At 36.2% G+C, this 20,654-nt stretch overlaps 1 protein-coding gene across 2 annotated transcripts in view; it reads left to right on the top strand.

The window, feature by feature from the left end:
• The window catches only part of rorab (RAR-related orphan receptor A, paralog b), a 49,266-nt gene that overhangs the window by 17,323 nt on the left and 11,289 nt on the right, over window positions 1-20,654 (top strand). Inside the window, exon 2 of one of the 2 annotated variants that reach the window (XM_051901804.1) lies at window positions 12,479-12,508. In XM_051901804.1, the coding sequence (XP_051757764.1) occupies window positions 12,479-12,508 (30 nt within the window). Of the gene's footprint in view, window positions 1-12,478; window positions 12,509-17,138; window positions 17,314-20,654 lie in introns of those variants that run through there. The other variant, XM_051901805.1, reaches the window with a different exon arrangement.

Genomic DNA, 20,654 nt, shown 5'->3' with positions numbered 1-20,654 from the left:
TCCAAGAAGTTACCTGGCTGACCTGGGGGACGACAAACGACTACAAAATGGATTTTAGTGGCGTGGGTGATTGCATGCCATTCAAATGAGCTACAGAGATAGTAAAGGATTGAATTTCCATTCAGAGATAAAGATAAGCAGACCAGTACCACCACCCATCCCAGTCAGGCAAGGGGTGTGGGGGGGAAAAAAGTGAAATTAGTGGAGAGGGCTGCTGATGTGGCAGTGTCCTCTGGTTTGATCCAGGTCTCAGTCAGGGCCACGAGGTGGAGATCTGAATGAGTAGCGATAGATGTAATGAAGTCTGCTTTGTTTACAGCAGATTGGCAATTCCAGCGACCTATAGGAAAAGAAAGTAATGTACTAGAGGACATAGGTAAAATATGCAGGTTGTTCGGATTGCACTGCCTCCAACACGTGGCACGCAATTTACGAGTGTTAGTAATAGTAGGAATTTGGAAGCACACAGTGATGCAGATCACACAAACAAATAGAATGAGAATAAGCTGTATGAAACCTTCTCTTTGAACTGTTGCCCTCTGGCCGGCGCTACTGTACTGTATCTCCTCCTGTTGCTGACTGCTTCTCCTAAACAAATGCTAGATTTCACTGTTTAAGTACTGTAGCTGGCTTTGGCCATGCCATAGTATTTAACAGACCAAAACTGTTAACAAATGAGAACAAACAAGAACTAACAAGAACAAAGGCGATTTCAGCAATGCAACTTTAGCACGTGAGCACAGTAAACAAAACAGTTCCCTCGAAAGAGAACCGCATTTATTTAAAATGAAAATCTTTTGTAACATTATAAATATCATTACTTTATTTTTCCTTGCTAAATAAACATACCAATAAATAAATTCTCACTGACCCCAGAGCCTGTTAAACATTAGTACATATAGCTTTAAAAAAAATAATAGTAGCATTTTCACTAGTGGTATGAGATTTTTGGACAAACAAGAATCTAAAAACATACTGAAATATTTTCCAGTTCTCTGGCTGTTGTGCATGGTTAAACCTTTAAATTCACATATCCCAGAGTCTCTGGAAACCAGATTTTATTAATCCTTTTGGAGGTTTAAGCCCTGTTATCCTGCTGCTAACATACACTCTCCATGATCTCTTTATGTGATCTCTCGCTCTCTTCCTCCCTTTGGTGCATAACCGTTATTTTCCTCTCCGCAGTAGGAGCCGATAGCCCCCTCATTACGCACGGCAGGGAAACATCAACATGCTTTTTCCTTGCAGAGATTAACATGCAGAGCTGGTCATAAGCAATCAACTGAGCTGGTGTTGGCAGTCCACTTCATGACCACTCGTTCCCTTCCCTCCCTTTATCTTCTTTCTTGTCTTCTCCTCCCCTCTCGTACCTCCTCAGTGTGTGTTTGTTGTTCTGTGTAACCCAGTACTGCTCTACTAACCCAATTTGGCATAATCTCAGTGCTGTGCTGTAATGCACAGTGGGAGTGTTTGTGTAAGTGCTGTCTGGATCTATGTGGGTGTGTGTCTGTGCGCTCGTGTGTCACTATTACGTAAATGTGATCATCATCTCTTGTAAGCTTGTCAGCCAGAAATAGACTGATGGAAAAATACAAAAGAAAGTGTGGTGTGAAGGATGTGAATAAGAGAAAGAGGAAAATGGTCTAGAAATGCAATTAAATATAATGTAAAACTCTACCTGCCATTTTACTGACTGATGCTTGACATTCTCCATTTCTTTATGTCTTTAAAGTCATCATGAAACAGCAGTTGTGGTAGTCTTTTTTTCTTCCCTATTGTGCCGTATATCCAAGTGAAATGGCATCTCGAACAAGAAAAAATGTTTGGTGGGACTTGATTTTGTTCATAGGGGATTGATTGAATTGTCGGATCATTGTGGTTTGCTATTACTGTAATCTCATGTCAGTGACAGGTTGTCCTGCTCTCACACCAGTAAGCATGTCATCAGAGAAGAGATGCTGCAAGAAGGAGGGGAAGTTATTTTGATTAAAGATTACGAGGGCACATGAATTTAAAAAAAAAAAAGTGCACAGATAAAACATTAAAAATTATCTGCAATATTCCATAAAAAAGACCACAACATCTGCTAAATGTGGTTGAACAACAGAGGTTGCTTTGTTGACATATAAACTCCACATTTTGCATTAGTTACTTGATAATATAGTGCTCCAGAAAATTGATTACAACAGAACTCTGTGGTGAATACTGTATGTATCTTCAGTCATATGAACCGCCAGTCAGTAAATAGTAGGGCTGCCCCCTAATAGTCGACTAACCGTTAGTCAGCGAGAAGAGGCTTAGACGACCAAATTTTTATTAGTTGCTTAGTCGCAGGAAAAAAAAATCCACAGGAAGTGTCGAAGTCATGCAGTTTGTGATGGACATATCATTAACAGCTGGTCTATGTGGTAAATACATAAAAAAAGAAAAGAAACTCCATGTAAACTTGGCTCACAGACAACTTCGACTTCATCACTGCAGCCAAAAATACACAAAACACTAGTTTATCAATTAATTATTAAAATGTTAAAGCAATCTTCTTGCTGTTTTTCCCCGACTCATTCATAATCATTACTTCTGCCGGTGCGCTGTGGCAAGCTTTATGTGTGTGTGTTTGAACTCTGATTAGGCTATGTAGGCATTAAAGACTCATTATTATGATCTATATGGTTTATTAATAAACGTGCGATTAGTCGACTAATCGTTTAAAATGAACAACTACTAGTCATCCAGAAAAATCTTTAGTCGAGGGCAGCCCTAGTAAATAGACTGATTCTGAGTCTCACAAACTGTAAATATACGTCATACAAATGAAAAATACGAACATAACTGGAAAATGGCTCCTGTTCAGTGAGGGAGTTAGCTGTAAGCTCAGTTACGCTGCATTCACAAGGGGCGTCGGCATCAACGCTTGACGGAGGGCGTGTCTGAAGCTTGAGCTGACGCGACCATCATTGTACAACAGCCAATTTCATTTCTTTCCGGTGTTGCATGAATGCAATTGGCTAGCGTCTGTGATCTGATTGGCTGACGCCTGTGTTGGAGCTTGAAAAGTTGAGAAATCTTCAACTTCTACCGCGAGCAACGTGAGTGAAGCGACGCGACGGAACCCACAATTCAGTTCGGCAACGCATGACGTCGCCCATTCAAAGTACAAACCCGATTCCAAAAAAGTTGGGACACTGTACAAATTGTGAATAAAAAAGGAATGCAATGATGTGGAAGTTTCAAATTTCAATATTTTATTCAGAATACAACATAGATGACATATCAAATGATTAAACTGAGAAAATGTATCATTTTGAGGGAAAAATAAGTTGATTTTAAATTTCATGGCATCAGCACATCTCAAAAAAGTTGGGACAAGGCCATGGTTACCACTGTGTGGCATCCCCTCTTCTTTTTATAACGGTCTGCAAATGTCTGGGGACTGAGGAGACAAGTTGCTCAAGTTTAGGAATAGGAATGTTGTCCCATTCTTGTCTAATACAGGCTTCTAGTTGCTCAACTGTCTTAGGTCTTCTTTGTCGCATCTTCGTCTTTATGATGCGCCAAATGTTTTCTATGGGTGAAAGATCTGGACTGCAGGCTGGCCATTTCAGTACCCGGATCCTTCTTCTACGCAGCCATGATGTTGTAATTGATGCAGTATGTGGTCTGGCATTGTCATGTTGGAAAATGCAAGGTCTTCCCTGAAAGAGACGACGTCTGGATGGGAGCATATGTTGTTCTAGAACTTGGATATACCTTTCAGCATAGATGGTGCCTTTCCAGATGTGTAAGCTGCCCATGCCACACGCACTCATGCAACCCCATACCATCAGAGATGCAGGCTTCTGAACTGAGCGCTGATAACAACTTGGGTTGTCTTTGTCCTCTTTAGTCCGGATGACATGGCGTCCCAGTTTTCCAAAAAGAACTTCAAATTTTGATTCGTCTGACCACAGAACAGTTTTCCACTTTGCCACAGTCCATTTTAAATGAGTCTTGGCCCAAAGAAAATGCCTGCGCTTCTGGATCATGTTTAGATATGGCTTCTTTTTTGACCTATAGACTTTTAGCCAGCAATGGCGAATGGCACGGTGGATTGTGTCCACCGACAATGTTTTCTGGAAGTATTCCTGAGCCCATGTTGTGATTTCCATTACAGTAGCATTCCTGTATGTGATGCAGTGCCGTCTAAGGGCCCGAAGATCACGGGCATCCAGTATGGTTTTCCGGCCTTGACCCTTACGCACAGAGATTGTTCCAGATTCTCTGAATCTTTGGATGATATTATGCACTGTAGATGATGATGATGTTAACTTCAAACTCTTTGCAATTTTTCTCTGAGAAACTCCTTTCTGATATTGCTCCACTATTTTTCGCTGCAGCATTGGGGGAATTGGTGATCCTCTGCCCATCTTGACTTCTGAGAGACACTGCCACTCTGAGAGGCTCTTTTTATACCCAATCATGTTGCCAATTGACCTAATAAGTTGCAAATTGGTCCTCCAGCTGTTCCTTATATGTACATTTAACTTTTCCGGCCTCTTATTGCTACCTGCCCCAACTTTTTTGGAATGTGTAGCTCTCATGAAATCCAAAATGAGCCAATATTTGGCATGACATTTCAAAATGTCTCACTTTCAACATTTGATATGTTATCTATATTCTATTGTGAATAAAATATAAGTTTATGAGATTTGTAAATTATTGCATTCCTTTTTTATTCACAGTTTGTACAGTGTCCCAACTTTTTTGGAATCGAGTTTGTAAATGAAAAGCGTTAACGCTGACGCTCCGTCTGAATGCAGCGTTATGGCACTGAACAAATTGCTGATAGTCAGATTCAAACCATTTATTAGTGACTTACTAGTGAGCTTGAGTTTTGTGGGGGTTTTTTTAATTTTTTTATTATTATTTCATATCCCGAGTCTTTCGATTATTTAAGTGACAGACACAAACATGGACTTCGTAATGTAACAAGACAAGTTTTACCAACAATTGCCTAGATTTTAAATTACTGTAGCAGTTTTTGTCACATTTGTGACCAGTTTAGTTGCAGTCTGAGGCCCTGTCAATTGGCAAGTGTGCACTGTGCAGTACAAATATATGCTTCTTATTTTATTAAATATAAATCATTTAAATAATTTATAATGAATTCAACTTGTATATAATAGCAAATTACATTTATTGTTACATTTATTTATTGACAGCAATCTGAGAAAATAATTCTTCCACCAAGTAATATAGTTAATCAGCTTAGCTGTTGTTTGCACTTGCGAAACAAAGAAGAAATTTGTCACATTAGTATAGAATGTGTGGTAACCATTATGTGTTTATCTGTATTTATCAAAGGCTTCAACATGGGTCATCCAATTAGATTCCGTAATATTTGTTTTATAACATTTCTTTGATGCTGCATCAATTTTGTTTGATGTTGATGAATTTATGATTATGTTTGTGCCCCAGGGATTGCGCAGAGCTAGAGCTGTGTGAGTGTAAAGCCTGTCATGGATATCAGTACGATCTTAAAACTGAAGAGAATACCTGTCATCAGTTTAACTGACAGTCACTGATGCCAACACGGTTAAGAGTTTTAAGGAGATACTTTGCCCAAAAATGAAAATTCTGTCATCATTTACTCAGCCTAAATTTGTTCCAAACCTGTATGAATTTGATGAACACAAAAGAAGATATTTTGAAGAACATGGGTAACCAAACAGTTGATGGGCCCCAATTACTTCTATAGTATGGAGAGAAAAAAAAAAGTATTTAAATCAATGCGGCTCATCTACTGTTTAGTTGTTGACATTCTTCAAAATATCCTTTGTGTTCAGCAGAAGAAAGAAATTTTACTCACCCTCAGGTTTGGAACAAGCTGGGAAAAAGCTTTCCCTTTAAGAAAGAGTCGAACAGATTGCAAAAGAGAAAGGAGAGGAGTGGAATGAATGAGTTGTAACAACTTTATGGCCTGCGTTCCAGTTTCATCTAATTTAAAGTTGTCCCACAAATACAGAGAATTAGATTGTGACAATGTTTTCTTCTCATGGTTTTCTGTATTTCTCAGAATAGCAGAATATAGGCTAGACTACCATAACAACTGTAGTGCTGTATGGGAATGCGTAATGTGATATTTTGAAGAAATGTTCTCTCAACTGTCATAAATACTACTCCCCTAATAATTATACCAAAATTAGAAAATTGTTGGGTAACACTTTATTTCAGTGTCCTTGTTACATGTAGTTGCTATAGTAATAACTAATATATATATATATATATATATATATATATATACGTTGTATATGTATATACGTTGTGTGTGTGTGTGTGTGTGTGTATATATAACGTGTGTATATATATATACATACATACATACATACACAAACACACACACAACGTTCAAAAGTTTGGAGACTTACAATACTTTCATTAAGCAAGGACACATTAAATGAATCAAAAGTGACAGTAAAGATGTTTCAGATTTCTATTTCCCAAAAAATGCTGTTCTTTTGAACTTTCTATTCATCAAAGAGCCCTGAAAAAAATGTATCATCCACCGAAATATTAAGCAGCAAAACTGTTGTCAACATTGATAATAATAAGAAATATCATGTGACACTGAAGATTAGAGTAATGACTGCTGTAAATTCAGTTTTACCCTCATAGGAACATATGAACCGACACCATACTTTTGAACAGTAGTTGATATATAATTTATATGTATTCATTTTATACAAATATTTTGTCAGTTCATTCATTCATTGGTAAGCAGCTTAGGTTGTAGAGATGTATAATTTCAGCGTATGAGAGAGAAGATTTTGGGATTTGTGTTGTTTGTTCAGGGAATGAATCGTTGTGGAACATGTTTTTGATTGAAGATCCTTCTTATCGTGGATTTTGTGCTTTGAGTGCTATAAATACTTCATCAGTCACATCAAACAAAAGACTCCACACCATCAGGACTACCTCATAAAATACAAAAGCTGTTTTCACAAAATCTTTGAATTTCTGTTGGGGGGGGGGGGGGTTCTTAAACATGGTGAGATACTGCCCCAACCTGATTAAACATTAAACCTGAACAATGAATAAAACATATAAGATTCCCAAGTGTGTCCAAGTTAAAACCTCAATTTATGTACTCCCATCCCTAACTAACCCCCAACACGGCCAGCTCACCTGAGTAATGATATCTGTTTCAAATTAAAGTGCAACTCCAACCTTGCATGAACCCATTCAACTCTGCATAACTCAAAATCACAAGTACCAAATTTGGTTTTGATAAAACCAGTGAATTAAGTAAACAGACCCCAGGGTTTGAGCTGAAGAGACCATATGTTTGTTTCACTACAACATCAGTAATGCAGTCATCATCAATGCTAACTCTTTGTTAATTGTGTAAGGGTATAATTGATGGTTTATTGTTAAACGACTGTGTAAAGAAGCTTTATTAGGCACATTATTGGATGATGTCGGTCCTCTCAGTGTCTGGTTTAAACAGGATTGAGAAAATCACCGAGTAGTTTACCTCAATCCTGAGGCAGTTTCTGTGTCATTCAGCTCCGACTAATCTCTCAAAAAGATTGAAAGCACACATGTTCTCCCCTAAAAGCCATCCTAAAAAATTTAATAACCCAATATGCCCTGCATCCTGCCAACTGACACACATTTTGAAGCCCAGTGGGTTGTGTTCTCCCAGTCTGTTTCTTGTGCAGGGGTTATAGTTTAGTATGATTAATTATGCAGTGAGTGCTATATGATGAGATCTCAGGTGAAATATGTTTAGTGTGCACACATACAGTACACACACACACACACAATATATATATATATATATATATATATATATATATTTATATATAGTATATTAGCCTACACACACTAAGTGACCACACACATGGATGGATAAATTTTACAGTGTACGAGCTGTCCGTTTTTTTTCTCTTCCGACCTATGCTTTCCATAATGTTTCAGCATTATTGCAATCTAATCCACTCGACCTTCAGCCATTTTTTCCATGTACATTCACGTAAACATGCTCTCTGTTCTTAAGAGCCAAACTCAGCATGGAAGGAGAATTACAGGGAAATTTCAATATGAACAGACAGAAACAAAGAGACTCAGGGGGAGGCTGTTTGAGACTGAGACAGAGGAGTTAAACCAATTAGAAATGGATGGAAAGAACAACGACTGGAGATTTGCTGTCATTTCACTGCTGAGTATCATCAGATCTGAAGCCCCTTCTTACTTAGCGTTGTGAATATGGGAAGGATACAAAGCCTCTTCAGTTTCAATTTCATAAATAGATTGATAAAGGTTTGCAGTCAGATTCACTCTTTTCATCATTCTGATTTTTAGCTGGAGAGGAATAATGAATGTGCCTCCTCAAAAGCTGCAAGCCAGAACATTTGTTCTGGTCCAGCTGAAAATAAGACATGAAAAATAGCTAAGAAAAGAGAAAGCTCTTCTCATCAGTTTAATGAATATGCTGGTTTAAGCATCAAGTCATTATAATCTCCTTCTTACGATCCTACTGTCATTTTACATACAATACACAAATTTTAAAACAGCTACTTGAGGTTTTCTACATTATTACTTTCACATCCATGATAAACTGAATTCTTGAACAATTAGCTTAAGTCTAACATATGAAAGTGCCCTTCATTTACCACTTTATTATATCTTCTAGGGTTGTCAAAAGTACCGGTACTGCGACTTCAGTAATTAGTACCAGTAATACGATCACTGGGTATATTCGGTACCCACTGATAGGCAGCTGCTTTCAAATGCACTGTGTGTATCTCTGTAAGTGCTCTGTGAAGAGCATCAAAGGTTTCTATTTACAAAATGTTTTTGAAGTGTTGAGCATTGTAGCCAATCACAGGCATATCTGTTAAGTGTGTGAATGCAATGGCCAATCATAGTTTTTTAAGTTACACCATGTCTACACTGGACTCGAGCAGCATGATGCATCGCGACAAAAGCAAATAGAACCCATTACAATAAGTAATGCTGTCTACACTGGATGCAGCGCAACACGACAAATTCCTGACAGTAAACTGATGCCCCATTCTATTTCTGACATACTTATGGTGCTCATGCTACTTCTGACACAAAGAACAAATTAGTTTGCAAAGGTCGCTTTGTTGCATCTAGTGTAGACAGCCACAAGCTCCACTCAGCGCCGATGATAACACTAAAATGCTTCAACTTTGAGGTGTTTCTTTACACTGTAAAAAAAATTCAGACCTCTCCAACTCAAAATTTACTGGTCTGGTAACATCTATATTTTTCAATCGGCCTAATTGAATTTCTGTGAATTGGATTTTATCAATTGTGGCAACAGTCTGCTAACTTGGGCTCAATCAGAAATATGTTCAGCCAATGGTGTAATTGGACCAAACCATGCCGTTGGTCCAATTATATATTTTAAATTATAGTAGCAATTGTTTATTTCTCACTGTCCCAAAAGAAAGAATTGAATGAAAAACAAATAAGCAAAATACAGAACACAGACAACAGGTTTGACATTTTATCACATCACTTTATTAACAAATCTATTCCAACACAGGATATTTGGTGAAAATACCTTTTTTTTAAAAAAGGAAAAACACTTTCAATAAGTCATCTGCATAACAGGATGTCTTGATGTGGTGAAGAAAACTTTAAAAAGCAGCTCTGCATAGGTTAAAAACCTGTAAATAAGAATAAAAATTAACATTAATAACAAATATTCCCTGCATCACATCTGGCACATGACAGAACAGAAGTTACTTAATTATAGAATGAAGATAAAACTTCAATGTAGATTTTGCTTTACCATTTATTTCATGGTATGTAAATATATCCAGCTGTCAGGACTGATACTGACATGAGCTTTTAAAAATATATATATATATATATATTAATAATAAAATCACGAGCTTGACGTTTTTGATATTAAAAGGCAATAAGCCCAGAAAGAGGCCGATGCCAACTACAATCTAACGACACTGTGTTCAGTGGTCACATGGCGCACATATCACACAGATTACTTGTATTACTTAAATACTTAATAAACACGATCATGAAACCAATGAATGCATGAACTTGTGATTCTATAAAATGCCTTTTAAACTTCGTACCGGGTCCTAAAGAAAAACTCTGGAAAATAATTTCAGTGCTCAATACTCACCATAACGTCTTGAAACTTGCGATGATGAATATCTGTATTCCCTTGGGAATGTTTTTTTCTTTCGGTCTTCAGCACCACTGTTCAGCTCCGCTCACTATCCCACACATCCGCATTTGAATTCTCCACACCAACGGTTTTCCTCAGGTGCATTTTGCATATGCGTATACAATTTTTTGGATGTAGGACTTGTTCAGCCAACACAGATTTTTCACTTTGACTTGATAGATTGCCTGAGCACAATTAAATATGTCCAGTGAAATATAAATTTTTAATTTTAATTGAAGACCTTAAAGGGTTAGTTCACCCAAAAATGAAAATTCTGTCATTCCAAACACATAAGACTTTTGTTCATCTACGGAACACAAATGAAGATCTTTTTGATGAAATCTGAGAGCTTTCTGTCCCTCCATAGACAGATTGAATATAGGCCTATATTCACATGTAAAAATTCATCAACTCGCACATCAGTTGTGGTAAACAGAAGCTTAAGCATGTTTGATTGACATGCGAGAACCAATGAGGTTCCTTCTCGTGTTACGCAGCATGTTTGAGCTTCCGTAAAAGGTTTATCGTATGGAGTGAATTTTGTGCCATAATTAAACAAAAATCACTCTATATTATCACGCGTCAGGCAGGTTCGGTTGAGCTTCTGTTTATGTTCACTGATCAAAGTTTATATTGAATAAAAGCCTAAATTAAATCTGTTCATCATATAAAGCAATCGAGTCTCTTTAGAAAATTTGGACTAAACCATTTAATTCATATTGATTAGTTTTGTTTTCTTTTTATGATCTTTTTGAAGCGTCAAAGTGTCAGTTGCGTGGCTGTCTATGGAAGGACAGAAAACTCCCAGATTTCATCAAAAATATCTTCATTTGTGTTCCAAAGATGAACGAAAGTCTTGCGGGTTTGGAAGGACATGAGGGCGAGTAATTAATGACAGAATTTTTCATTTTTGGGTGAACCATTCCATTAAGAGGGTAAATGCAAACAAATAGACCTGCCACTTGTTCTGCAGTATGTTTTTCGTTGTCCTTCATTTTATTACTAATTTTTCACTTAATCTTTTTATAAACAATGTTTGAAGGCTACATGCTGATGCTGATGCTGTTTAGATGTATTATTTACTTATAATTATTATCATTATAAATGATGAGCTAATTTAATTCATACTTTTTCAAATAGGTAAAATCCAACAGTTTTTGCTGTTGTACCGAAATTGGTGCAGAGGAAAATTCAATTTATTGGTTGTATCTTTCCTCGTGCTGTGTGCTGTGAATTGGACATGAACTCTTTTATTACTGAGTCTAATTTACAAGCAGATGGAAATTCATTTGGCACAAATTACTGGTTAATGCTTTGTTGATTGGCAGTTGCCATTTACCACTTGTATCTCGTTTCGACAGTATCACTAGTCATGACAGATTGTATTTCTCTCAGATGGACACTTTACATCACAATAGAGCTGGCTGTGGTACAATAGCCCTGATTAAAGGGAGTGGATGGATTAATGGTGATTGACTGTGCTGGCCTGAGTTGCCCTGAATGTAAAAGCGTAAACCAAGGCCTGTGATGACTTGGGATTACAGAGTGCCTTCAGGTCTCTTCCATGCGATCAAATAAACATGAATGTGTACTTCTTGCACTATATATGTACTATATTTTATTATTTTTAGTGTTATATTTAACGATATGTTGACCGGGACGATTAATTGACTAAACTCAAAATGCCAAATATTATTGGCTGGTGACTAGTCACCCTGCTCTCTAGATATTAGCATCCATCAAATATATGTATAAAAAAAACCTTAGTTTTTCAAGGCTAAATTATTTTTGGTATCTAAATCAAAGCTTAATTGTTTGTTTTGTTTTGTTTTCTTAATTTATTAAAATATTTTCTTAATAAAAATAGCCTACAGCAGAACCAATTTACACTAGAACAAATTAAAACTTGATTGTTTTTTTTTTGTTTTTTTTTTTCTTAATTTATTAAAATATTAAAATGTTTTCTTAATAAAAATAGCCTACAGCAGAACCAATTTACACCAGAACACATTAAAACTTGATAGAAAATATAGGTGCATATTAGGTGCAAATGCAAAAAACCAAACCATTCACTCAAAACAACCATTCATACATTATACACTGTATCACAAAACAAAATGTTGTTTTAATAGAGTCTATTCTGAAAAAAGGTTTAATTTTTATGTTTTTTTTTTTTTGTTTGTTTTTTTTAGTCTTGTTGCTTTGCAGTCTGGGACAAGGCTGTAAGCTATATTACAAGCCCTGTTTAATTTGCATTTTATTTCTTGTCTTTTTCAGATGTGTCCTCAGCAAAGAAAACACACACATGTAAGTATAGTTCATAAATTCCTGTGGTCACTGATGATTCTGTAACATATTCCATTTGCATATAAGAAACAAATGCTCAGGGAAGCTGTTACAAAAGAAATTAACGAGAGGAAGAGAACTTGTAGAACATTCAAGAAACAGATAATGTTGACACCCGCTTTGACATCCATCTCTTTAATCTGATTGTGGGAAAGTGACAATGCATGCTTTGATCTTCAAAGAAAAGACAGATCAGATGACGGTGATAATACAGTAAATGCTAGTTTAAAAAGTGCTCTCCCATCAACGCCCATTTTTTTAGTAAGGTTTTCATTTCCTTATAAGATCGTTGAGATATCTGTGTAGCTGCTTCTTAAAGCTGTGTTTACCAGTTTGTCAGTGGTGTAACTGATCTTTCGCACCTCCTCTCACCCCACACCATGTTTACGTGAACAGTAAGAACTTTCTCTCTTTTACGCAACACAGACACACACAAACACACACATATGCATGTATGTTTTTCTATATATGTTATGTATGTATATATAATAAAAATACAATGTATAATTTTTCATAAATGATAATTTATTGTAATAAATGTAAAATATTTTATATTCTTATATGAAAATTACATTATATAAAATTATGTAAAAAAGTAATTAATCTGTATTAATTTATATGTTATTAATATTATTATTACATGTTATTTTCAGAACGTACACTGAATGAGTTTTTTATTTACATGGTTGAATTAGTATTTATAAAGAAATTCAGTTCTTTTATAGTTAATTGATGTGCTCTACATACCCCTTCCTAAACCAATGTAATAGTTGTTAAAGGAAACAGAAGAGAGTCATTTCTTATATATTGGTTTCATGCTGAAAAGTTTTGCCTACATGACAGAAAAATGTTGGTCAAGGTGAGAGTAGCTGCTCAAGAAAATAATTGCACACTAGTGGGATGCTTCTGTGGTTTACCAACAGAGACTTCCTGTTTGTGCACTGAATGATTTGAAATCCCCTTTACTGGCTGAGATGTCCCTTGTGTACTTGAAAATACTGGAAGCAAAGTGTTATAAGAGTGTGAAACTCGTTCAAACTAGAATGAGTTTATGCGCTGTACTTTATGCCAGAGTTTAGCTGCGTATTGTATACAGATGCATTTGGTCGTTCTTAAATAAGAGAATTTGGTTTGAGAGAGTCACTGTGGGCGGTTGTACGTGTGCGTATGTGTCTTGATGTTTGTGTTGGAGACACCAAGCAAACAAGAAGCAGCTGGGAGCATGTATTAGCATGTCTGTCCTGCTGAAGTTAAACCCAGCCCAGTGAGAGCTTGTGTTCAGGATTGCAGAGGGATGAATTTCTCCGTGAGAGTGTCTCACACAACAGAACCCCATCCTCACACTGCTGTCATGCCCGTGAAACATGAGACCTGCAGAAGCAGCATCTCTATTTCAACTATTCAGTCCTCAGTTGGACAGCATGTGGAAGACGTTTCTAGAAGGAACAGGATTTAGAAGCTCGTGTTTAAAGCAGTGGTTCTCAAACTGTGGTCTGTAAGGTGTTTGAACTAAAATAAACTACAATGAATTAATAAATGATTTAAACAAACCAAACATTAATTTTGGCTGAACTGTCGCTTTAAGGTCACATTGCCGGCGTCTTTGAAACATGTTTACCTGATAAGGTTAGCCAGCAGGTTCTTACCTACAGCTTCTGTGTTGCGTAATAGTGATTTTCACAACCGCAGAGATGGTTTTGCACATTACTTGGTTCAGTTAGCTGTGTGGCTTCTTTGAGCAGTCCTTTTGGCGATAGTGGATTGGAGAGGGTGTTGTGTGTTGTGTTGGGTCCATTCCAGATCATTAGCATTCAGATGGCCCCGTTCCCCTCAGATTCAGCCAGACCTGTATAAGGCTACATGCGCATGTGTTTGTACCCCACACACACATATGGGTAGAATTTCAAATAAGCCAGTTATCCTGTAGGCAAACACATGCAATTTCAAATCACTGCTGTGCTGCTGATGGCTTTACTATATATGGAATATACAAATAAAATACAAATATACGTATTAAAAGAATATTTATTAAGTTATCATAATTTATAAATTATGATAATAAATTAAATTAACAATCTTATCGAAATTATCTAGCTATTAAGCTATTATTTTAATAAATATGAAATATATACTGTAGATAATGCATGAAATATACATATATAAAATAAATACGTTTATACTTTAAAAAAAAAAGAATAGAATTTATAATTTATAGCTTATTTATGTATAATAAATTATCTTAATAATTATGTACATAAAATTAAATTAACCTTTTACTTTGGAACAAAATGTTATCATACACTACTGTTCAGGGGTCAGTAGGATTCTTTAATGTTCTTGAAAGAAGTCTCTTATGCTCACCAAATCAAAATTATTTGATCAAAATACAGTAAAAACATCAGTACTATTGTGAAATTTTATTACAATTTAAAATAACAGTTTTCTATTTTAATATCTTTTAAAATATATTTTATTCTTGTGATGGCAAAGCTGAATTTTCAGCAACATTACTCCAGTTTTCAGTGTCACATGATCCTTCAGAAATCATTCTAATATGCTGATTTGCTACTCAAACATTTCTTATTATTATTAATGTTGACAACAGTTGTGCAGCTTAATATTTTTGTGGAAACCATGATACATTTTTTTTCAGGATTCTTTAATGAATAGAAGGTTCAAAAGCAACATTTATTTAAAATAGAAATCTTGTGTAAGACTATAAATGTCTTGACTTTTGATCAATTTAATGCTTCCTTGCTGAATAAAAGTATTAATTAAAAAAAATCTTACTGACCCCAAACAGTACTTACTGACCCCTTTTGAACAGTAGAATATGTTCTTCCATTCAACATATATTTTTTGCATTAAATATACGTGCATTTTTAAAGGGATAGTTCACCCAAAAATGAAAATTTGCTGTTAATTTTCTCACCCTCAGGCCATCCAAGATGTTGACTTTTTTTTTTCTTCAGTAAAACAGAACAAAGAAAATATTAGCTGAAACCGTGGTCCTCTGTGAATCATATAATGGAAGTCAATGGGTGCCGTCACTTTGAGATAAAAAAAAAACCATGCACATTGAGGTCTTAAGAAGAGAAATGATCGGTCTGTGTAAGAAACTGAACATTATTTACAACATTTTTACTAGTGGTGGGAATCTTGTTTTGCTGGGAACCCTTCACTGCAGCTTTAATGAAGAGAGGGAAGGGTTCAGACGCGAGTAGAAAAGCAGCATCGTGAAAACAGAACAGCAGAGGATCTGTTGTTGTCAAGTAAGCTTCATTTATAATGCTTTCCACGTTGCAAGCCTGTGCGCTCTCTAAACAGTCCGGGTGCTGCACTGCTTTCTCAGTTGACTCTACCGCCGCCTTTGTTCCAACAACATCACATTATCAACAAACCTTTTGAAAAAACATTTTTGAAATTTGTGAATCGGCTTGAATCTGTAGAATATAGAATCGATTTTACCCCAAATTTTTACCTCTAATTCACAGCCTTCGTGAACGACAGTCTGGAACGCAAGCTTCCTGTCACATGATGACGTATGTGCAGGAGCAAACTTGCACATGAGCTGACGCTGTGTTTGTTTACAACAGAGAGGGAAGACGATTGTATTGTTTATCAGTGTTACTCACTTGCTTTTATCCTGGATGCAGCAACCTATATATATAAAAAAATAAAAAAGAAGAAGATTGACTTTTCGCAGATTCCCAGCGTTTGAGCTCATACGTCATTATGCGACAGGAAGCTTGCGCTCCAGACTGCCGTGAACACACTCATTTGCCGAGGCTATGGATTGCAGGTAATAATGTTGTAAATAATGTTCAGTTTCTTGCATAGACCAATCGTTTCGCTTCTTAAGACCACAATGTATCATCAGAAGCCACGGGTATTTATTTATTTTGTTTTGTCTGCATATGTTTTTTTTTTTTTATCTCAAAGTGACGGCACCCATTGACTTCCATTATATGAATCACAGAGGACCACGGTTTCAGCTAAAAGTCTTCTTTACTGTTTTGCTGAAGAAAAAAAGTCACCTACATCTTGAATGTCCTGAGGGTGAGAAAATTACCAGCAAATTTTTATTTTTGGGTGAACTATCCCTTTAAGTTACTTTCAGTAAATTAGTGAAATCAACAGATTACCTATGTAAATTTAAAAAGTGCCACAAACTACCTCCAGGGTGAAAAGTCCACTCAAAACATTTATTCAGCACATTGTATATATGTCTTTAGTTCATTTCTAGATCCTTGCTAATGTATAATGTGCTTAGTAATAATAATAATGATGTATCAGCAAAAAAGATGGTGTGATAAGGGCGATGCCATGTGTGTCACCATACAACACTCAGGGAGGAAGGGAAAATGTTTCAGTTTGCTCTCATAATGTGAAAGTGTTAACTGCAGAAAACTTCCTGCATACAGTATAGAGTCATGAAAACACGTTGCAGAACAGTGCAAGGTGAGCCAAAACCAACCCTTTAAACCACATAGTCAACTAAACGCTCACTAATCACCCATTGGGTGACACAGCTGTCACTCAAGGGTTGTGGGGGCGGGAAGAAAGGGTTTTAGTCCTTATGTCACGGTCACATGGATTCTCATGCGGTAGAGAAGAGAGGCAGAGGGAGGCACAGCAGCGCTACAGTCAGTCAGCAGCACAACGCTTGCGTCCGAACCTGCACATGCTCTTGAGGCAAAGCTGTTGACGGTCCTCTGCATGGCCACAGGGCCTCAGGATGTACTTAATGATCACAGCCATGAAAGGTAGGAGAGGGACTTCCAAGTTGGGGAAAATCCATGGAAATATGTGTGTGTGTGTGTGTATGTGTGTGTGCGTGCACTTGAGAGAATGAGTGCATGAGAAATGTCTCTGAGCTGTTGTTAATGTCTCTTTAATGTTTTGAGCTCTTAATGCCTCTTCTTGCATGTATAATATGGCTGTTTTGCTTCCAAAACGTCTCATGGACTGTCCTGTGTGCTGTTTTGCATGTTCATTTACATGTTTTCTTCGATTTTTGAATTGCAAAGTGAATAGTAGATCTTTTGTGATTTGTAGTGATGCGCATTGTGTGCGTTTGAGGGAACATCTCCGTCCATCTGAAACTGCCGTGAGCATAAGTTAATAAGTCACTAAGCGTGTGGTGTTGTGTGATGTGATGCGATGCGATACGATGGCGTCTTTCTGACAGCTCGTACATGGGCGGCCATGTTGGCTGTTTGGCACAGCATGGGAATGTTGCCATGCTGGATGATTGGGGAATGTTGTTCCACTGACCTATTTATGGCAGGCAGGGGTGGACTGCCATAGGAGTGCATGGCTGTTTATTCCACTAACGGCTGTGTCTTACTTAATCCCCCCACCCCCACTCTGAATCACCACGCATATACTCACTCACACACACATACACAGGCAATGCAAAGTCTTGCTGGCAGCTGTCATTATCTATTAGTGATAAGGTATAGGGTAGTGGAACATCTGTGTGAGCCTTCGCTATTTCTCTTTCAAAGAGATTAGAGATTATGTAGCACTTCAGATGCGTCCTCCTACACTGTTTTCAGATCAAACGGAAATATTTGGTTATTAATAGTCATTTTGGTTGTTTGTCTAAGAAAAAGCTAGAGATTGTTGTGAAAGTACCACTTTTTCTTGCCTGACCTGCTGACATTTACTGACCAGAGGTTAATAAAATTAAAGAGTTTCACCCTGAGACTGACATGCCAGAACCGAAACTCACTTACATACAGAACACAGTGGCTTCATTTAGTGTCAGATTAAGTTTAACCACGAATGTTAATTGTGTAGAATTTAAAGGGCTTGGTCGCCATTCAGTTTGTTCTTGGAGCAGATAATTTGTTCATTTTTAAGTGTTTATTTTCAACCTAATTACAGATAATGACTATAATGAATGCATATGTATTGGGCTAATAAGAAAATAATGACATAATGTTTAGGTGTTTGCAAAAAACCTTTTAAGTTTGATGATGGTTCAGTTTAAGACTAATTTATGTGCCAGAATGTTCTTTTCTCCTTTGTTATGATGGAGTGTTTATCTCAACCCGATGTGAGTCAGTGTTGTCAACAGATTACAGAAGCCCCAATGGGTGGGAGGGAAGGGGGAGGGAACGCATGTGTGTGTCTCTGCGTGTGTATCTGCAGGCTTTGACTTTGGTTGGGTGTTGTGTTTTATGTTTCCTACTTAGACAGCACATCAGCACTTTCACACCGGGACAGAAACCAAATATGTTAAACCACAACATCTCATGAGGAGGAAAGCAACACATGCAAACAGAAAAGGAGTTTTGTGTGTGTGTGAAAGTCTGTGTTTGAGGATAATGGTACACACGTGTAAAATATTGGTTGGTTTGTAGATGCTTGTCTGTAAAAATGATTTAGACAAGATCAAACATGTGGTGGTGGATTGGTGTGAGTTTTTCAGTCTATTGATATTGATGCATATATATATATATATATATATATATATATATATATATATGCGACACATTTAGGGTGGCTGATGAACAATTTGATTCATATATATAAATGTATATATAAGTAATAATGCATATATATTAATAAAGAATATTCTGTATCATCAAAATATAAATATCTTATATAGATACCTTTTACATATATATATATATATATATAATTATAGTCAAACCAAAATTTCAGACACCTTTTAACATTTCATTCATTATTACAGTTTATTCACTATAGTTTAAAAAAAATGGTAATAAAATATGACAAGATCTCAGAGTTAAACTGTGTCAGAAAAAAATAATCTTAATTATGTCAGATAACACTTAAGCAAAACATGATCAGGTTTATCAATTTTACTGGTAGAAAAAATTAATCTTAATTATGCCAGATAACACTTAAGCAAAACATGATCAGGTCAAAGTGTCTGAATAATTTTTGGTTCCAAATTTTTATCAATTTTACTGGTAGAAAAAATTAATCTTAATTATGCCAGATAACACTTAAGCAAAACATGGTCAGGTCAAAGTGTCTGAATAATTTTTGGTTCCAAATTTTTATCAGTTTTACTGGTAGTCCACTGGATGAAGAATTTTTGGGTATAATATGTCACAGTTTACTTTATTTTGCTATCCTCACTTACATAAATGAACTATAGTGTCCTGCACCCACTAGTAAAAATATATCAAAAATATCAAAATCTATCTATCTATCTTTCTATATATATATATATATAAAATGCAACATTGTTTATAATATAATAATTTATAAAATGTAATGTTTAGGTTTGTACACATATGCACATTTAAAAATTTGTAATTTATAAAATATAAGAAATTTTATTCATTAAATATTAAGAAAATTATATATATATATATATGGTATCTATATAAGATATTTCTATTTTAATAAACTATGATACAGAATATTCTATATAATAATAATAATTCATATATATATATATATATATATATCTCAAATTGGTCATCAGCCACCTATATATATTTCCACAATTTTGAGATTTTAGACTTATCAAACACATCATAAAATTATTCGCCCTGGCTGATATATCGATCTGCTACTAAGGACAACAATCGAATCACTTCACACACACCCAGCAGAGTTCATGCATTCACAATCCTCATCTGTATTTGGCCTTCATGTACGTTTCTTTTCTGTAGTCTGAAATAGCAGCTCTGTAAGCCGTGCCCTTGCATCAGAGACGAACAGCGGTACCTACTGCTGCAAGACTTCAGCGGCTGCTCTGGGAGAATGTTCCTTTGATGTATTAATCCATAATTCAGACCAGATTAGCGTCTTGTGCTTTGGAGTAACTAATTACTGCCGATTGGTTTTACATATCTAATGAGAGAGAGTGAGGATGCCCTTAATGAATACGGCATGCAGAACCAAAGGGGATTAGCCCTTTCTGTAATCATGAGAAAATAGTCATTCTCAAACTGCTCTGATGCCTTTGCAAAAAAAAAAAAAAAAAAAAATACAAGTCTGAGCGTATGTGACCAAAAGAGAGAGAAAAAGAGAGCACTCTGGTGATGAGATGCGTTTTACTTTTTCATCCTGTACTGTATGCGCCTCAGGGCTGCCGGAACGACTGCATCGCTCTTCT

The sequence above is a fragment of the Ctenopharyngodon idella genome, chromosome 7 (genome assembly GCF_019924925.1).
Source record: "Ctenopharyngodon idella isolate HZGC_01 chromosome 7, HZGC01, whole genome shotgun sequence".
NCBI lineage: Eukaryota > Metazoa > Chordata > Actinopteri > Cypriniformes > Xenocyprididae > Ctenopharyngodon > Ctenopharyngodon idella.
Note: the sequence above shows the minus strand (reverse complement) of the source record. Positions and strands in the feature narration are given on the sequence as shown.